Consider the following 20,087-nt stretch of genomic DNA (forward strand, 5'->3'; position numbering starts at 1 on the left):
TTTGGGTTTACAAATGAGATGATTAGGGCTTAAATTTTACAAATAGAACAAAATTATACGTCGGTTTGGGTTTACAAATGAGATGGTTAGAGTTTAGATTTTACAACTCGAACGAAATTATATGTCGGTTTGGGTTTACAAATGAAATAGTTAGGGTTTAAATTTTACAATTAGAACGAAATTATATATCGGTTTGGATTTATAAAATAGCGATTTATGTTTTTAATTTTATAATAATGTATACAAATTTTATTTTTTTTATTTTATAAGGGGGTGAATGAAGAGGTTCACCCCTAGAGTATTTGTCCATGAATATAGGGTTCAAAATTATGACTACTAAGTAGTATGATCAAAAAACTCGTTCGCCCTAATTCTCTCTGACACGATAATCGAGGCGCCGCTCATTTCATCATCTTCCGACGCCGGTAGAGCTCCGGCTCGCCGGCGTCGGGATCTCTCAGTATCTCCGATCCCTCTCTACTTCTGTCTGCAAATCTCGTTTGTGTTTTTGGTTTTTTTCACCGGAGTCCTCTTGAGAATTCAGATCTCTGCTCCGGCTATGCATCAGCTTCATCCACTGTCCATCATTCCTCTACATCCACTCTCCTCTCTCAGCGTAGCTACTCGACTGAGTACCCTACTGCCTGAACTCACCCCTCAACCCCCCGAATGGCCTGATCTCCTTGGTGTTAATCTCTCGATCTGGCCTCTTCCACAGTCAACCATAACATCTCACCGATCATCGGATTTATATCCTCTCTCCAAGTGGTTTACTTGGCTGCAGCTGGACGGGAGCTCTGTGTTGACGCCGGAGCCTTTAAACCTCGATATCTCTTTGGCCCAAGTTTGCTCCCCAATCTTACTTTGGAACCCTGGTAGATAGTCTACTCTACTTAGGCTATGATGCATCCCTGCACTGGAATCTCCTTCGATCCGCCTATACTTGCTTTATATCAAGATCAAATTGCTTAGTACCGGTGTTATCTGCTTGGTCAAGACGAGGTTCCCTCGATAGCGGAACATTGGCTTCATTTAATTTGCTTGAGAACCCTTTGTGTCGAGTTCAATGTGATTCCAGGGATGATCTCTTTGAGGAAGACTGCTTGGTGAAGCTTGGCATTATGACCCCACCGTTACAATGTTGGGGTTACCTTGCCTTCCCCAGCATCTTCTATCCACCTCACCCGACTCCTGAACCCAATCATGAACTTTTTTGCATCTCTATGGAAATACCGCTTATCTCTGCTTGGTCAAGACGAGTTTCTCTCGGTAGCAGAACATCGGTGGCTCCAAAGTTGCTTCTTAGATTATTTTGTCGAGGTCAGTCTCTTAACCCTGTCCGGATGCTTGCGTTGTGTAGACATATCTTTGAATCTGATCCGACAGCCTGCCTGAACACTATCTTTGAACCCTTTGAACTCCTGCTTCGTTTACCACCATTAGATAGAAAACTTGGGTATGTTGATCTAGTCCAGGAACAAACTGATTACAAGCTTTGTGTGGAATTCATTTACCTCCATTGCCATGAGAGGGATGACCCACCTGTTTTGTTACGGCCTGTTACCCTCCCAATGAGAGCCCCGTTTTCATCTTCTTCAACCGCCATGACCACTCTGCAACCATCTCACCCCTTAGTCTCCTCCATGGAGCACACTTTCAAAAGCTCCAATGCGTCTACCGTAAGAGCAAAGTATGACCACCTTTTGGTCAGGGATTTCCTGAAGCTTGCCTTCAAATTTGAATCCTACAAGACACCAAAAGATCTTCCACCTTTTGCAAACTCCTCAAGGTTGTGCATCTCTTTGGAATACTCATGTAGTCTTTATCTTTACCTTTCTTGTAACCGTTTAATTCTAAGTTGTAAGAACATCTCTCCTTTGAGGTTTTAAGTTTTTAATGAAAGTTGTTGTGTTCAAAAAAAAAAAAAAAAAGAATATAGGGTTCAAAATTAAAATAATATCTTCGGATTGGTAAAACAAACGTTAGTAGGTTTTATGAGGTCCGCTTTTAAAAAAACTTCATTGTTTATCTAAGACTTTACTAATATTTATATATTTGGAACATTTAATTTTGATAAAAATTAAAGACTAATTTTTTTATTTTTGCACAAAGTTATGCAGTAACTTTTACTGGATTTTTATTTTAATTTATTTTTCTTGTGAGTATGGCGCATCACATGTCATGCATCGCATGTCCCGTGTCGCGCGTGTGAGCTATCATTTTAAGATAGTATTTTGTATATTGAATGAAATCTAGAATAGACAGGTATATATCCAATAGTTACAACATTCATATTTTTTTTTCTTAATCTTAATAAATTTAAGATAAGTAGTCAAAATTTAGCATAGTTTTGGTATTATATATATCGTCACAAACGAGTAATTACCAAAGAAAATAATACCAATTATAATATAATTCAAATATAGAGTAAAGAATAATACAACATAGATCGACATTGAATAGATGCAATTATGTGGGCTTTTGATACGAGAATGGTTGTACCTCGATGGTTTTCTCCCTGCGCGTCTAATTCAATCTTTCACGCGATTTTATTCCTACCAATAAATATGGTCATACGAGGTTGGAAACAGGTTATGATCAAATATCTAATTTATTTATTAAAACTATTTGGTCCTAAGTATTTTTTTTTCAATTATATAAAAACTTTTAAAAAAGAATAATAATTTGAATAGGAAGAATATAAAAATGAACAGAATCATTTACCCCCTTATTTAAAAGTAACAACATAAAAATTTGTTACCCTCGTATGCAAAAATGCTCGGAACTTTTTTCTTATTTGCATAATTCTACTGATTTATTTGCAAATTTATTAACAACTTTCTACAAACTTCTTTTTAAGTACCATAAAAATTCAAAGAATCGAGTAAACACATACACCATCGTACACTAGACGGACAATTTCTATGAACCAATTTACTTATTCAAGATTTTACAAAAAAAAAAAAAAAAAAAAAAAAAACAGAAACTCCCTACCAATTGAAAGCAAGCACGTTTACTTTCTTCTCCGCCAGAGCCTATTCACAAACCAACCGGAAACACAAAAAGCCTCGTCTTTGCTGCAAAATCAAGTTAAGCCCCAAACTTAAGGTTGTGACTTATACGTACCGAACATCTCATCTCCGCGATTCACTGGTAAACCAAATGCTTATTTACAAATTACAATTCAGTCTGCCATGCCATGTATAGATTCATGAGTCGAGTTGTAGTGCTCAATATCCATAAGAGGCTAGTAGTGGTTGCCTAGTTGGTCATGATTAATGATCATAATGATAAAACGGAGCTAGTTTCTTTGGATCTTGAAGACTGGATGAGGTGAAAAAGTATACGAACCTAGCTCTTTGGGTTTTAGCAGTTTACCCGAGTCATAAGAAGGGGGCTAAATCACAATCTGAGACAAGAAAGCTCTGATCCTCGTCAAGTAAATCCGTTGAAGATTTTGGGGGAAAAAAAAATTTGGACCATTTCTCGATTTGTGCGTGTCATCCTTGCGCAGGGGCCATGCTAATCTTCTCTGTATCGTTCCAATTTTATCAGATGTCCCCGAAGGGACAATCACTTACTCGACTCTAACGCTATATAAACACAGCTTCGTCTGTCTAACTGAAACGATGTGGGACTTTTTCTACTTATTAGTTTATTAATTTACAGCTTAAATGGGCCTTTCTTTGGGTCCATTAGCATATTGAATTGTTGACCTTACGTAAAATGCTTCTTTCTGATTGAGGAAACGACGTCGCTGGTGCAAAGAAAAACAGCTTTAGGTAAAAAGACTTTAAAGTTGTTTGCATCATTTGTCCGCTGCAGTAACTGGCGAGTAGTGTGGATTAAGCACGAAACTTATGGCTAGAGAAGTCTTATGTTAACATTAACCGTTACGGTTTAACCTTGTACAGTATACATGGAGTAACTTATTTACTACAATAACATATCTATACAAGTTATTTTACTACAATAACATTCATTAGCCTTATTTATACAAAGTCTCAAACTTGACTAACAAGTTATTTACATATATGATAATGGTAATTCAGATTCTACCTATTTAACAATAAGAAGATATACACAAATATCAGTTTTATCGGAGATCTCTTAATAATGGTTTTCAAAAAAAAAAAAAAAAGAAAGAACATTGCTAAGAGATTGACCAAAATAAAATCAGAAAATCAAATTAAGAAACAAAAAGTAAAGGGAATCTCAATGGCATAACGAGTTTGAATTTTAGATAAAAATTTGGAGGCATGTGAATATGTGATACCATATAAGAGTAGTGAGAGATAATAACAGTTTTTGATATACCCAATAGTTTGAATTTTTTAACAGTTTCATGATTCAAAAAAAAAATAAACTCTGTACACAAAATTTGTTATGATGATGGAATATTACTTACATAAGTTTAGTTATAAAAATGATTACAATCTGAAGTAGTTATTAGTGACAGTTAAATTAAATCAACTCACAACCTTTTATTTCTATTGTGTAAGTTTGACTAGTTCGTTTGATCACTCTCCACTTCTCCAGAGTTGAACCCATGATGCTGCATTTGTTGGGGAGAAAATTGTATATGTGTGTGTATTTTTAATACATTTTATAGGGTTAAAAAGCTACACCCTAATCCCTATCAGAATTTTTAAAAAACGTACACTTATAAGAAAAAGAAAAAATTATTTTCAATAATTAATAAACAAAATGTAAATGGTTATATTTTTTCATTATTGGATGTCTAATTTTTCTTTCTTATTTTTTCTCCGTTCTTGTTAATCCTTTCTTCCATTTATAGATGTATGTGGAATTCGTAAAGACATGTAAATAATGTATTTCCATGTTGGTGTTGTTCTTTGTCAAAAGTCTTTGCTATGTAGTATTTATTTGTTGAAACCCACAACTTTACTTTTATTACCAAACTCCTTTGTTTGTTATTCTTATTAGAAAAATTTACGTATATTGGATTAAATTAGCGACTCAAATTTTCAAACAATAACTTTATTAAAAAAAAATGCACTATGATGTGTGATATATACAAATTTGTTTTAAACGCTGAAACGTCGAAACGCATCTTCAAATTTTTCTATAAAGGCATAATACTCACGTTTGACGCATTTACAGACACATGTTTAATATTTGTAACCTTTAGGCGAAATCTCATATCTTCTTATAACTTCATTACAATAAATCCATATTAAACGAAATTCAACATAGTGATAGTATTCAATTATTCGTGTATACATATAAACTTTGACAACCAATGTATGAAAATTTATGCAATAGATATTAGAAAATATATCTATTAATTATAAGAATCCGATTAATTATAAAGTAACGACATAAATTCCTTCCATATTGACATGATAAGAAAATCCCAACTTATTCTATAGTTATTTTGAAGGGAGAAACAAGCGATAAAGTGATAATATATATATGCTCCATGATAACAGATTTATATGTTACTAATTTCTAAATATAATAATTATTGATGATCGTTGGTTTAGACGATTCTGGATCCCTCTTTGCGATCATTTTCTTCACAATTTCGTTCATAATTATTGTGTCTTTAACTTCTTCTCTCATGTCCTCCAAATGCATATCTTCCACGCCCTTGTAGAAGAAAAAAAAATTTAGAGAACAATTTGTTAACAAAAAAAATATATAACAAAAGAAAGTGTTAAACTCTACCAACCTTAGACTTAAGAAGAGCTTCAAGCTTTTTATTGAACTCATACAACTCGTCCAAGTGTATGTCTTCAGACTCCTTCTCATCAACGAACACTTTCATCCTCATCTTCAAACCCTTTTTTTTTTAAAGACATTATAATTAATGTTGCGTGGACAAAAAGAAAAGAAAAATCAACCAACATTTTACCTTCACACTCCCTTCATTTGTTTCTATAGCTTCCATTATAACATCAAATTCGTCTTGAGGGTCGTAAATCCTAGTCTCCAATTCTCCAAGCCGATACGTCACAAATGATTTCAGAATCATAGCATCTTTGGTTTCTTCTGTCAAGTCTTTCACGCAAATTTTTTCCATGCTCTTCTACACAACCAAAAAAAAAAAAAAAGACTTTTATGAACATAAACAAAAATATATTTAAAAGAGTGTTAACAATTGGGCGCTATAGCTACTACTTTTACCGTAGGCTGTAGTAAAGTTTCGAGCTTTTTGTCTAACTCAATCAATTCTCTCAACTTTAGATCGATAAGCTTCTTCTCTCCAATAAACTCTTTCATCCTCGTCTCAAGACCCTGATTTTTTTTTCATAACGAAAATATTAATACTTTGTAGACAAAAAACAAAAAAAAAACTGAAATATATAAAATCTTTTGAAACAAAGACTTTACCTTCAGCTCTTCTTTTCTTTGCATTTGTTGGATCGCATCCTCGTATCCGCATACAAGCTTCGTTTCGTCATGATCCATTTTTCTTGATTTCTTCTTACAATTAGGACAAGATCGATAGGAAAATGTTATGATCACTAGCTAGCTCTCTCTTTAAATTTGTTTTCTACAAAGTTCTCCTCTATTTATTGATGTGCTGTGTCTAACACTCACGCAATACTTTCTCAACTAGTTCACAATTTATTATATGAATAAAATATTTATTATATGTAAAAATATCTATTTCATTACATCTAACTAGACAATGCATAACTTGAAGTGAAAAATGATCTCAACATAAAATACGTGTGGATGCCTGGATGTAATCAAAGTAACTTAAAGATACATCACTACAAGAAATATCCACATTGATAGCACAAGACAATAGCTCATTTTTTGTAACTGCTATGAAAGATAACTTTTTTTTTTTTATTACTCTATAATAGCACTCAAACAACACTATAACAAAAAATCATGAAGCGGGAAGTTAAAATTACTTGTTCCGCCAATATTTGGGGAAAATTTTCACTTAAGCGTCGTATGTAAACAAGTCCATAGAAAAAAAAAAAAAACTTACCTTTAAAAATTAAAACATTAAACATATCTCAAAAGAAAAAAAATTAGAAACTCTCCTTCCTCAAGGGTTTCATCTGCGAGACCGTCGTTGTCTCCATCTACGACATTAGTTGTTGGAGATTCAGTAAAGTCTAATCCAATGTCTCTCGACTCTCTCCCGACCCAAATTGGTTTCTTTTTCTGAGATTAGTGCCCAATCTCTTGCCAAGGCGAAGAATCTGGCCCTTCTCCCAACAGATCTGAATTTAGAGGATGCAGCTTTGGTTTCTCCGGAAAAATCTCTCACTACTGCGAAAACCACAGAAGTGGAGGACCCAGAATCCGGCAAGCGTAGAGGAAAATTGGTCGAAGGTACTCTCTCTCTCTCTTTCTCTCTCTGACTTGAGACTCTGTTTATCACTGAACCAACTCATCCATATTGATTTATATCAATTCCACCACCATCGTCACAAAGAGGCTCTCTAAGTCTCTATCGGTAATCTCATCTTCTTCTGCTCATCTCTAAGATTTTAGGGGTTTCTGCAACATTTGTGTTGATTCACTCTCAGATTTTAGGGGTTTCTGCAACATTTGTGTTGATTCACTTCTCTTCTCGCTGTATGAATCCGTACTGATCTGGGTTTTCTTGTTAATCCAAGTAAATTCGTGAAATTTGTGTTGGAATTTTGAGCTCAGAGTGGATGGTCGTGGCCTTTATGATTACCACAAGCTATACTATCAAGTTTGGCAAGTTAGTTCTTACTCTTTTCTCCTATGTTGTTTAGCTTGAAAGCTTCGATTTTTGTGAGATGTATGAATTTAGTTTTGGGTCTCTTCAGTTTATTACTTTTGATTTCTCTGGTTTTTGTAATATTGTGAACTGATGGCAGATTTATATATGTGTGAGTTTTTAATAGGGAATATGGTCTCTATTTTCACGGAATTTTCTCCAATGGCTAATCCCTCGTTTGAGCTTGGCCGCATTATAGATCTTGCTCTAACTCTAAGGTAAACTTCTCTTTTGGATTGATCTCTGTTGATGTTATAAACAAAAACTTTTGGATGTTGTGTCTGGATTGATGTGTCTTTGTGTTGGTGGTTATAGAGAAAGTCGTGCAGTAGATACAGTCATACAGAGTCGCTCTCTGTTCTAGCCGGAAAACTGGTCTGGTCTGTTCGCATTGGACAATGGAGGGTAGGTTTAATTGGCTGCATTTCTTCTTCATGTGTAGGTTCTTGTTGTAACAATGATCTTTTATGTGAATTTTGTTGCTCACTCTCTAATATGAACTTGGTTTTTTTTTCAGAAGCCCAAGTTGTTGTAACACAAACTCGTTAAGAAGAAACCTGCAGAGAAGTAATACTTGTTAATTGTGATCTATCTGCATTTCCTTGCTGTGTATTGACAACAGTCGGATATATCTAGACTTGAAGCCAAAGCATAACTCCAGCAGAAGGATAGGGAAATTGCAGCTCAAGTTTCAGGTAAGATGCTTTTCTCTTAGACTTTTTGTTGACCAGGTTTGTAAACACTTTGAATATATTTTCCTGTTTTTCATTTCTCTTGTTTAATCCTTTGTGCGTCCTACGACTTCACCAACTGTACAAAAAATAAGATGTTTACCATTGCTTGTGAACCGATTCAACTTTTGACTCTTTTTTTGTTTTGGTTACAATTACAATTTAGGGTTTATTTATCTCTCGGTGATTGGTATGTGCTTATAGGGTTAATGGCAGATTGTGGCTTCTCATGATTCTTTTGTTTCATATGAGCAGATGCATATGGAGAGGATAACATGGAACATATCTTTTTCATATATTCAAAGTGAACTAGTGGCTGTTCATTGGATTGTTTCAAGGCAAAGTGAGCAGAAGAAAGGTTTGGATGGGTTACATGTACATGTAAAGTTTGTCTTTGTTCTTTGTAATGTTAGTTTTATTTTATTTAAGACTTGGTGACACTTGATGTTATGTAAGACTTATTTTGGTTAATGTAATATTATTTTATGAAATTTAAAAATATAAAATCTAATTTAATAAATTTTGAAAGAAAAAAAAGATATTACCATATTATATAAAATAGCACTAACTCCTAACATAGCGTGTAAAATGACTTATAATATTAGTTTAAAATTTTAGAAAAGCCCCATAACAGAGCATTTTGGTACTGCTATGGTAGAAGACTTTATCATAGCATACATATCTGGCGCTATTGTATGTGTGGTACCTATGATAACAGTGGCCTAACATAGCGTTTGTAAAAGAGCTATGAATTACATATTATAGCGTTTCTCTCGGGCTAACAATGTACATATTTGTTGTAGTGCATTTAGTATAATTTATGTTTGAATACATTTAGCGTAAGTGGATGAACTTAAATATACATTCAGTAACTATGTTTGAATACTTTAAAGTATTCGAATGATGTAAGTAGCTTTTATTATATAGTATAAACAAAATATTTAAGACATATTACGAAATTATGTTGCAACTGTAATCAAAATCTGAAAATATTTATGAAATCTATAAAATTATAATGTAACCCAACCCCATCTGTAAAAAATATTTGATTTTTACCCTTCTTCATCTTCTTTTCTGTTATTAGTAATTAGTAATACCACAAATGTCCCAATTAAGAAAGTTAGCTCCAGTACGAAATATACTAATATAGTCACTTTTTTTTAATAAAGTCACAATGTAGTAACTTGTCACTAATTTTTTATAAAGTCACAATGTAGTAACTTGTCACTAATTTTTCAACGAACCTAATTTAAAGTTCTCCATCTAAGTGCTAAAGTTTTGGATGTACTCGCCGACGTTTAGAGAAAGGAAAACTTATTTGATAGCCATGAAAATCCTCTTTGTTGAAATGAGGAAGATCGTATCTAGTCAGTACTCAGTAGTAGAATACTAGTGAATTAGTGAACTTTTAATGCGTCACCGTGTCACTCTTCTTGAGCTTGACTCGGTAGAAAGATTTTCAAAAAAATAAATGTAAAGAAGAGATTTGCAATTTATACATTATAAATTTATAAGCACTTAGGATAAAACTGATTTTATCTTAATTCCTGCTTTTCGACTTTGTGTGCAATATCATAATTTCAATTTCAATGTCTTTCCTATATATAAAAAGATGTTATACCGCGTGCCACTTAGAATACTTTTTTCATATACCATATAGTGCATGACATCTCATAAATAAATAGTTTGAAAGTAACATAATGTCTGATAGACAGTAAAAGTTTGTAAATCAACCAATAACATAGCTTACTCATATCATGAATGAAAAAAATCATCAAATTTGTAAATCAACCAGTTACATAACCTACTCATAACTTACTCAACCATGCATTAATACTTAAGAAAGATGTTACGGTTTCGTATTTGATCATATATAAATGATTCCTGCTGATGATGATCAAATACACTAATTCTTATAATTCTCTTAATTTTGTGGTGTCGTGTAGTAAAACAAAATGAAAAGAGTAATAATGGCTAACTTTTTCTTTGAGTTTTTTCTTCCTTTCTGTTAATAATGTCTTAATTAATTACGTCTATAGATGCATGAATTTGTATTGTGTCAAGTAAGTGAGAAGAGCATTAAGTTATATATATCTACTCATATTGATGTTATTTTACGTCAAAAGTCATTGGTTTGGTGTTTTTGTTTAATTTTTCATCTTCGTTTTTTTAATAACTTTGTATCAATAGCGATACCACATATTAATTAGGAAACTGTTGGTACACAGTTTCTTGTTTTAAACACTCATAACTAGTAATGCTGTTGAAAAGTTTCAAAATCCTAAATTATAATAAAATTAAATTGTGGACACTTTTAAAAATTAGCACAAAGTACATAATATGCGGTTTTGGATTGGCTTGATCGAAGGATAATATTTACTTCATCTACTCAAAGAGTTTATTTCACATATTGTTTAATTGTTATGGACCTCAAACATTCCTCCATGGGCTTCAATTGTTCCTATAACTATCTTAATTTTCAATACAAAACCTTTTTTTTTTAAAGTAGATTGATAACAAAAAATTAGCTGAAATAAACAATCTGGCATTATCCCCCCGGATAAAAATAAACAATCTCACTTTAAAAAAAAAAATGAATCAACTTATTTAAGAAAAAGGATAAATATTTGAATAAAATATTCACTAAAAACAACAACTGTATATATATTATTTTTAGTGAATATATGAATATATATAGAGGAATAAATAAGATATATCCACGAAAATTCTTTGGACAAAACAGAACGCACTCACGTCAGAACACCTACGTTGATTAGTTTTGTAACGCGCTTCGAATCTATTGACTTGAAAAAGACCAAACTACCCTTTACTTCAAGTCGTATAAAAAAAAACTCATAACCACAAACACCAGAAACAGAACAAAACAGAAACATAACCCTAATTGTACATTTCGGTGTTGAAAGGAGCAGCAGCTCATATTTATGAAAATGATGGGGACGAAAGGAAAGATTTCGATGTGGAAGACGACGAAAGAGAGGACGAGGTTGAAGTTTTTGGGACTTGGAGGGATAAAATGGAAGAGATTGAATTTCAAGAAGATGTCGTTTTTGGAAACTTTGAGATACAGAATCATGTCTATCATCGAAGCTATGGTTTTGGTATCTAAGCTTGCTTTCTTCTTTCTCTGTTGCGGTTGTAGATTCTAAACAAAGTTTAGTTTTCTTCTTTTTGTCAACTCTGTTTTTTTTTTTGTTGTTGTTGTTGTTGTACTATATGTATAGTTTTATATGTAGATTTGATTTTGTTAATTCTTTTAGTTCAATAAATGAATGAAAATTTCTACCAATAATGACTCCAATTTGCAAATTTTATCATCTTGGTGTTAACGAAAGGATGAAAAAACCTTGAAATTAGGTCTCACGAGATTGAAGAAAACTAACACGTGTTATTCACGTGAGGGCGTGACTCATTTTTGGGCTTTTTTTGGTTATTATTTTTTTTTTTGTCAACCTTAAACATTTCACTGCATAAAACTTTCAACGTACATCAAACTATGATATTACATAATTTAATTTTCTTATCTTAGCATCTTTAGCTAACTTATCCGCAGTAGAGTTTTCAGAAAAGAAATGTTGTCATAAGATCGTCCTAGATTCCAAATGTCCTAAATGTGAGTGGCAAGAGTTGAAAGTTCACATTGATCCTTGTGCTTATCCTGGGAGAAACGTAGAAGCTTTTCATACAAGTTAGGTGCATCTCGGCAGAACAACACATCAGTGTAACCAAGCCTGTGAACATGATATATTGCTGATCTTAACGCCTCAGCTTCTACTTCAAGAGGTGTGTTCATTGGGCTTTCTAAAGGGTCTTTTCTATCATTTACTATGTTTTTTTTCTCTATGTATATCATAATATTGAGATTTTTTTTAAGAGTTTGTATATAAATTTTGCTATTATATCTTATATTTAATTAGAAAAGTTTATAATTTTGCAAGATATTTCTTAAAATGTGAAGAGAAGTTATAAAATGTGTTCGATCCAAATAAATCATCAGATTTGCAGAGTTGAAGTGAACTGATATATTGAAAAAAGTGAATCCAAACTTGAACTGAACTGAAGTAAAACAAATCTAAAAAATCCAAGTTTCTTAAAAAGTTCAATAGTTGAGTAAAAACTTAAACTCGAATTGTGAAACCAAAATTGTATCAAATCATCTATTAACTAAGGTTTCACTATTTATAAACTAAAAATCTGAAAAAGGAAACTGAAAAATCGTAAGTTAAAATTAGAAAAGTTAGTCGAGTTGAGTAAACTTATCAGTGATCTATAGTGATTCAAAAGAATTTTCGTACTTTTGATGATAAAATTCAATCAATTTTATGAAAAAAGAAAAATTGAAAAAGCTTACTTAGTGAAAATTGAAAGAGTAAGTGCGTAAATTTTTAATACTACTATAAGAACTTGCATGTAGATTTTCCAATCGAATTTTATATTAAAGTTCAAACTAAATATATGTGATAATCTGTACGTTATAGTAATCATGTGATGATTCCAACCAAATAAAGTCAAATTATAAAAAGTTGGTTATATGGTCCATAGATAGATAGGGCCGGGTCAAAACTCAAAAGTCTTTATTTGCCAGCAATTTTTGTTTAATAATTACAAGATTTGAGTCAATGTAACGCAGAACTGTATTACTAAAACAAACGAATGTTGAATCAGTCAACAAAGCAGTAGAATTATTGTGATTCCAACCAATTCTGAGTCTCTAAAACGTCTAACTAAAATACGTACATCTCTTCTTGAGGACTTAGTTTTTTTTTTTTTTTTTTCGTCTCCTATATATAGACTATGCCCAGATTCTTGAGATAAACTCACAGTGATATGATCATCCCTATAGAGATAATCTATATTTCGTTTCTGTTTTAGTTTGTCGTCTGATTTGGATTTTTTTTTTAAACGTAAAGTAAGAACATTTGTGTTCATCAATTCTTTTCAAAACGAACTATGGTCTATGAAAGTTATAAACACTGCTAAAATGTGGGTTGTCAATAAGCCAATATGCATTAATTGGCCCAAAGAAAGAAAATAATTAGTGTTAGTCAATGTGAATTAGGCTGGTATCATTGGGGGGTACCGAGTACACAACCAACGGACTAGTATTTGTTTCTTCTTCATCAAACATAACAAACGTTAACAAATGTGGATATATATTGGTATATAGTTTGGTTTAGGGGGTTTTAGTGTATAAAATTATAAATTATATTCTATTAAAAATCTTCAATTTTTTTTAACATAAAAAATCTACAATTTTAATTAAAACCAGTTAAGTATTATTAGTTTTATACGATTTAATTGTCAAGAACCAAACTCTAATATATTTGTTGTTTTGTTTGTTCGGTACGTTCTGTTCGTGATGATCACTATTGAAACTAAAATAACACTTATTCAAACAAAAAATCTATACTAATAAAAAGTAGGAGCTATAAGCTCTTTAACGCGTCCACCTAAGCTTTAAAACCACCAATAGTGATTAGACACCTCACTAATTAACATTTTCTAAAAAATTTCAGAATTTTATTTATTAAAAATTATTTTAAACAACCTATCAGAATTTGACATGTCATTCATTAACATTTTCTTAATTTCCAGAATTTTTAGAAAAAGAAAAATTTTAAATTTATGGAAATAAAGAAATATGTACAATATCCCACATTGGCTAGAAAATTTTTAGACAATGGTTCAGAACCAGTATAAATAAGATTAATATGTTTCCAACAACGAATGAGCAGGAAAGCTTGATTTATCAAGCGTCCAAGTTTAAAAGTTTTATTCGGTTTGATCCGGTTTTTATTTGATCAAACTAAAACTTTAAAAAGTTTCAAAAAAATATATTATAATATTTAAAAATTTTAAAAGTTTAAATATATAAATATTGAAACTTTTAAAAGTTCTTAGCTTTTAAAAAGTTTTTAAATATTATAATTTTTAAATTTTAAAAGTTTAAAATATTATAAATATTGAAACTTTTTAAAAGGTTCAAATTTTATATTTCGAAACATTTTAAAGTTAAAAATATTAAAAATATTCATGTAATACAAAAATTATCTTATTTATCTACGTTTGTGCTATTTATTTCTTATGAGCCGTAAAATATATTTTTTGTGTATGATTTTATTGATGAGTTGATATTGTTTCATTAATTTTTATTTTTATATCTTATTTTTTATTTTTATGAGAAAAGAATTGATTTTGTTCTTGGAGTTTGATGGGTTAACAAGTTGTGTGGTAGTCTTAAAAAAATGTTTTTCATTGGAAGAATGTGAAAAAGTTGACGAGGAAGAAGTAGAAAAATAGTATAACAAAGAACCAGACGGTAAAAGTAACAATGACAATTACCAAAAAATTTGACATTGAAAATGAAAAGAAAAAATATGAAGAATAAGACAACATTGAATAAAAAACATGAAAATATAGGTGTTAGCGATCAATTAAATATGAAAACGAGTTAAATTCATGATGATAAAATTCTTTCATTTTTTTGGTGGTCAAAGAAATGGTTTAGAATATGTGAGGTTATCAATTTGATTCGCCTCGCCTCGACGTCGAGTTAAATTCATGATTTTTTTATCAGATTTGATTTTATAACACAACTGATTTTTATATTTTAAAAAATTGTGTATCTGAAATTTAATTTTTTTTTATAAGATAATATTTTATTACCGTCATCAATCATATATAATTTTCATCAAAATATATCAAATAAACCGACGCTACCCGTGAGTTCAAAACCTAGTGGGGGGAAAAGGTTGCAGAATTAAGTAAAGCATTAGTTTTATAAAGAGTCAAAATATATTTCCCGTAGATGATTCTACCTAATTATAATACCATACAGCCTAGAGAAACTGATGGTTGATATATACACTTGAGAAAGCAATTTTTTTTTTTTTTATCTTTATGCGTTTATTTGTTATAAAAGAATGATGGAGGAGTCACGTTATTGGCGGTAAGCTAAATCTTGACGAAACGGATTAGTAGTTTTTTTCAATTTTGTGAGTGACAACCGTACGACAATAATGTAAAACGCAATCGAATTGTAAAGCTATTTTTGTGTGTGGATAGTGACAATTGTACATAATCATTCAAACAAGTAAACATTAAACAAGACTTTATAAGAAGTGTTAGATTTGGTAAAGGAGAATAGAACTTGGGTGGTGAACAACTTATACCAGCTTTCTACTTGCAACTTTCATTGTTTGTCTCTCGGCTATTCAAAGTTCAATGCCCCCACGTGAGTACTGGCTCACCCACCCTACCTATTTCCATTTAATTGCATTTCGAGTAATTCGTATCCCAGTCACTTGTTTCCGTTTTAGGTTAGTTTGCGTAAATGTTTTCAAGTTTAGAAGATATATCTTTTCCTTGAATTGAAAGATGACAATTTTCTTGAAAAGTTCATGCTCAACTTTGAAGTGTCTCTTATTTGACGGAGTCTACTACATCTTGAAGAGCTACGATGCTAAAATTGAACACTTGTAAGCATTTTACTGCATTTTAGATAAGTTTGAGCGAATAACCTTTTGGCAATTGGCTTCCCATCTCTTATCTTGAGCACGAGTGTCCGGTGTCCCTGTATTTTTTTTTAGTGGACTTAAACGAGTCATTGGCTTGTTCGATTGAAATTAAAATTATTGTGCAAATGTTTGACCAAAAAAAGAAAAAAATATATATATTTTGCAAATTAAATTAGATTTGTTTTTTTTGTTCACCTTAAAATTATATTTGTTAGTAATTAAACTGAAATGTAAGTTCAATTTTTTTTAAAAAAACTGGTTTCCTATAAAGTGAACAAAACTTGGGTTCACCTCTATTAATTCATTATTACATTGATTATTTTTTTTTTTTTTTTTTTTTTTTTTTTTTTTTTTTTTTTTTTTAAGTTTGGCAAGTAGTAATTACATCTTCTACGCTAGCACATATGATATTTGAAGTTCGATTCTATTTTTCTTTTTTTTTTTTTATCAAAAAAAAAAATCGATTCTATATGTCTACAAATCAGTGTTCAAGAAAGCGCTAGGGGGTATCTGGGCGGTGACCCAACGCCTAGCGCCTAGAACGCTTAGTCGGGGCCTAGACGATTTTTAGGCGGTTTAGGCGTTTACAACATAAAACATTATATATATATAATTATATTAAAATATATGTTATAAAAATAAAAAAAATATAAACAACGGTAAGAAAAATACATTTATTTAAGTTATATTAACAACATATAAATGTTTATAATTACGTATATAGATATAAAACATAATAATTTAATTATATGTAATTTAAAAATCAAAAATAAATATTAAAATAAAATGTATGTAATTTTAAACGGGTTAGGCGGTCATCTAGGCGTCTGCCGAGTGCCTAGCGCCTAGACGACGCCTAAACGGCCGCCTAGACGGCCGCCTAGACCACTTTCTTGAACACTGCTACAAAAAAGTAAATCTTGACATAAAATCTGAATTAAAAAAGTCTGTTTTAAACCGATCTATTTTTTTTTAGAACGATTTTTCTTATTCAGTAAAATCCGGTTGGATGCCATGTAAAATATCATATTTTACAATGGATCGACAATTGGATAAAAAACGAAAAAAATTATATATAATTTACCCAATCCCTAGTATTATTTAGAGGATGAAATAGTAGAATTATAAAACTATAAGGCTAAAACTAAAACATCTATAACCATTCAGGGACTTCAAAAGAAAAGTTTTTTTTTTTTTTTTTTATTGTCTCAAATTTTTACTTCTAAAGTATTTCTGAGTTATGTTTTGTTTTGTTTTGTTTTGTTTTTGTTTTTATAAGTGCGTCCCGAAATCTGACGAGCTGAAGCGCTTTCGCAAAACACACATCACACACCATTCTCACAACATCGTACTTATCGCCTCTTCTCCCATTCTCTCTCTCTCTCTCCCCCTCTTTGGATCCACCATGCAATTTCTTCAATCTTCATCCCTCCGCGCTTCTCCGCCGAACCCACTTCGCTTACCTTCGAATCGACAATCACATCAGATTACAAATGCCAGACCCCTTAGAAGACAACGCTCGTTCATCTCCGCATCAGCATCAGCCACTGTCTCCGCTCCCAAACGCGAAACAGATCCGAAGAAACGAGTCGTGATTACTGGTATGGGTCTCGTCTCCGTGTTTGGCAACGACGTTGATGCTTACTACGAGAAACTGCTCTCTGGTGAGAGTGGGATCAGTTTGATTGACCGTTTCGATGCGTCCAAGTTCCCCACTCGATTCGGTGGTCAGATCCGTGGGTTTAGCTCTGAAGGTTATATTGATGGCAAGAATGAGCGTAGGCTTGATGATTGTTTGAAGTATTGCATTGTTGCTGGCAAGAAAGCTCTTGAGAGTGCTAATCTTGGTGGTGATAAGCTTAACTCGGTAACCTCTTTCTTCATCTTAGATTGATCATAAAGTTTCAATTTTTCTGTCTTAGATTTGAATTAGACACATAAAGAGTTTAAATTTCAGATTAGATTGAACATTTTCTTGAATTAGTTAGCTCTACTACATCACTGGTTTGGGTGTTTTGTAGATTGATAAGAGGAAAGCTGGAGTACTAGTTGGGACTGGTATGGGAGGTTTAACTGTGTTTTCAGAAGGTGTTCAGAATCTGATTGAGAAGGGTCACAGGAGGATTAGTCCATTTTTTATACCTTATGCTATAACAAACATGGGTTCTGCTTTGTTGGCGATTGATCTTGGTCTTATGGGTCCAAACTACTCGATCTCAACTGCTTGTGCTACTTCTAACTACTGCTTTTACGCTGCTGCCAACCACATTCGTCGTGGTGAAGCTGATATGATGATTGCTGGTGGAACCGAGGCTGCTATTATTCCTATTGGGTTGGGAGGTTTTGTTGCTTGTAGGGCATTGTCACAGAGAAATGATGACCCTCAGACTGCTTCAAGGCCATGGGATAAAGCAAGAGATGGCTTTGTTATGGGCGAAGGAGCTGGTGTTCTGGTATGTTTCAGAAATTCTTACTCTTTACATTTGGAATTATGGATTTACATATAGTTGGCTGGCTATATATATTAGCCTGTTTTGGCCTAATGGATTTGGTACACTGTTATCTTGCTGAATGGTTCTTACCTCTAAATTATGAAACTTGCTTTCCCATAGTCGATTAGCTGCGGAAGTATCTTTGCATTTTGAATTTTACAACTCTACAAAGTTTGTTTGTTTCATCATGATATTGGCTCATACATATTATTGTCTTCTTTATTATTAGGTGATGGAAAGCTTGGAACATGCAATGAAACGTGGTGCTCCTATTGTAGCTGAGTATCTTGGAGGTGCTGTTAATTGCGATGCTCACCATATGACTGATCCAAGAGCTGATGGGCTTGGTGTCTCTTCATGTATTGAGAGATGTCTTGAAGATGCTGGTGTATCACCTGAGGAGGTAAAACCACAAACTTTTCATGCTTCCAAATCTGAAACAAAGGGTTTCCATTAAATTCCTGTTAGTCGGTTGCTTCCCTACTTAGATCCACTTCACGTTTTTCAGGTAAATTACATCAACGCTCATGCAACTTCCACTCTTGCTGGTGATCTTGCTGAGATTAATGCCATTAAAAAGGTATTCAAGAGCACTTCAGGGATCAAAATCAACGCCACCAAGGTTCGTCCCCGAGGCTACTGCGATTGAATGTTCTTCTTCTCCTCCTTTTTGTGTATTTGTTTGCTTTGCATTTCCTGTTGATAACAGTTTTTTTTTTGTTACAGTCTATGATAGGTCACTGCCTCGGTGCAGCTGGAGGTCTAGAAGCCATCGCCGTCGTGAAGGCTATCAACACTGGATGGCTGCATCCTTCCATCAACCAATTTGTACGTATAATCTTCCTTTTCTAACATAAAATCATTTACAAGTTCAACATCACAGTATAACAAGGAGTCAAGAAAAGGCTTCTTTTGATTCTCCTTAAACTGTGGGCTTTGTTTTAGACGCTTATGCTCTGTTTTTCATTGTAGAACCCGGAACAAGCTGTGGACTTTGACACGGTCGCAAACCAGAAGAAGCAGCACGAGGTTGATGTTGGTAAGTGACGATATGCCCACCATGTCATTGGATTAAACTGAAAACGATTTCTCTGATTAATAATGTCTTTCTGTTGTTGCTGCAGCCATATCAAACTCGTTCGGGTTCGGTGGACACAACTCAGTCGTCGCCTTCTCTGCCTTCAAACCCTGATTTTTCATACCTTTTAAAAATTCTCTGCCTCATCTGTTACATCACCATCGTCATCCATCATCACCAGTTGCAGCTCTTCTTTGTTAACAAGTTGGAGCTCTTCCTCTGGCCATTTCCGAATCTCATTTTTCATTCCCTGTTTTCTTATTGTCACTGAGATTTCAGATTTTGCTTGTTACCCCCCTCTTATCCCCGCGCAATGTTTGTATCTTTAGTTCGTTTCATATTTGAGTAATTTATAAACAGAACTGAGAATCTTTTGTAGCAATGGTGTTAGTTTCAGAATAATCCAATTAGTGGGATTCTCAACAATACTTTAGAAAAAAGTTTTAATTTTACAATGAGTTACATTTACAAATGTCACTGGTTTAGTTTGGTTTTTATACAATTTCTTATATA

General features: G+C 32.7%; 3 protein-coding genes, 1 long non-coding RNA gene and 1 other non-coding gene across 7 annotated transcripts; 3 read left to right on the forward strand and 2 right to left on the reverse strand.

Moving 5' to 3' along the window:
* Window positions 1-3,468: 3,468 nt before the first annotated feature.
* Window positions 3,469-3,571, reverse strand: LOC147921359 (U6 spliceosomal RNA). The gene has a single exon (XR_015589761.1). It is a non-coding gene; the product is annotated as a U6 spliceosomal RNA (small nuclear RNA).
* A 1,716-nt stretch (window positions 3,572-5,287) lies between these two features.
* On the reverse strand, window positions 5,288-6,687 carry LOC104760267 (uncharacterized). Of its 3 annotated transcripts, none has more exons than XM_010483162.3 (5): window positions 6,358-6,687; window positions 6,151-6,261; window positions 5,879-6,052; window positions 5,696-5,806; window positions 5,288-5,613 (listed from the first exon to the last, which is right to left on the reverse strand). In XM_010483162.3, exons 1-5 carry the CDS (start codon window positions 6,433-6,435, stop codon window positions 5,473-5,475), a joined length of 615 nt encoding a protein of 204 aa, XP_010481464.1. In that variant the 5' UTR covers window positions 6,436-6,687; the 3' UTR covers window positions 5,288-5,472. The 3 variants fall into 3 exon arrangements, with proteins under 3 accessions (XP_010481464.1, XP_087353690.1, XP_087353688.1); XM_087497564.1 differs by having other exon boundaries at window positions 5,879-6,049; window positions 6,358-6,681; XM_087497562.1 differs by having other exon boundaries at window positions 6,145-6,261; window positions 6,358-6,681.
* Window positions 6,688-7,180: 493 nt separating this feature from the next.
* On the forward strand, window positions 7,181-8,975 carry LOC147921360 (uncharacterized). Its single transcript, XR_015589421.1, has 7 exons — window positions 7,181-7,320; window positions 7,608-7,699; window positions 7,866-7,956; window positions 8,054-8,143; window positions 8,256-8,305; window positions 8,375-8,433; window positions 8,725-8,975. It is a non-coding gene; the product is annotated as an uncharacterized LOC147921360 (long non-coding RNA).
* Window positions 8,976-11,355: 2,380 nt separating this feature from the next.
* Window positions 11,356-11,776, forward strand: LOC104760268 (uncharacterized). Its single transcript, XM_010483164.2, has one exon. It carries the CDS (start codon window positions 11,412-11,414, stop codon window positions 11,634-11,636), a length of 225 nt encoding a protein of 74 aa, XP_010481466.2. The 5' UTR covers window positions 11,356-11,411; the 3' UTR covers window positions 11,637-11,776.
* Window positions 11,777-17,256: 5,480 nt separating this feature from the next.
* Window positions 17,257-20,000, forward strand: LOC104760269 (3-oxoacyl-[acyl-carrier-protein] synthase I, chloroplastic). Its single transcript, XM_010483165.3, has 7 exons — window positions 17,257-17,871; window positions 18,026-18,457; window positions 18,726-18,899; window positions 19,005-19,118; window positions 19,223-19,324; window positions 19,469-19,535; window positions 19,621-20,000. The coding sequence occupies exons 1-7, from the start codon at window positions 17,410-17,412 to the stop codon at window positions 19,686-19,688; spliced, it is 1,419 nt and encodes a 472-aa protein (XP_010481467.1). The 5' UTR covers window positions 17,257-17,409; the 3' UTR covers window positions 19,689-20,000.
* The last annotated feature ends 87 nt before the right edge of the window (window positions 20,001-20,087 follow it).

The sequence above is a fragment of the Camelina sativa genome, chromosome 18, assembly GCF_030686135.1.
Source record: "Camelina sativa cultivar CO46 ecotype springtype chromosome 18, ASM3068613v1".
In the NCBI taxonomy this organism is placed as follows: domain Eukaryota; kingdom Viridiplantae; phylum Streptophyta; class Magnoliopsida; order Brassicales; family Brassicaceae; genus Camelina; species Camelina sativa.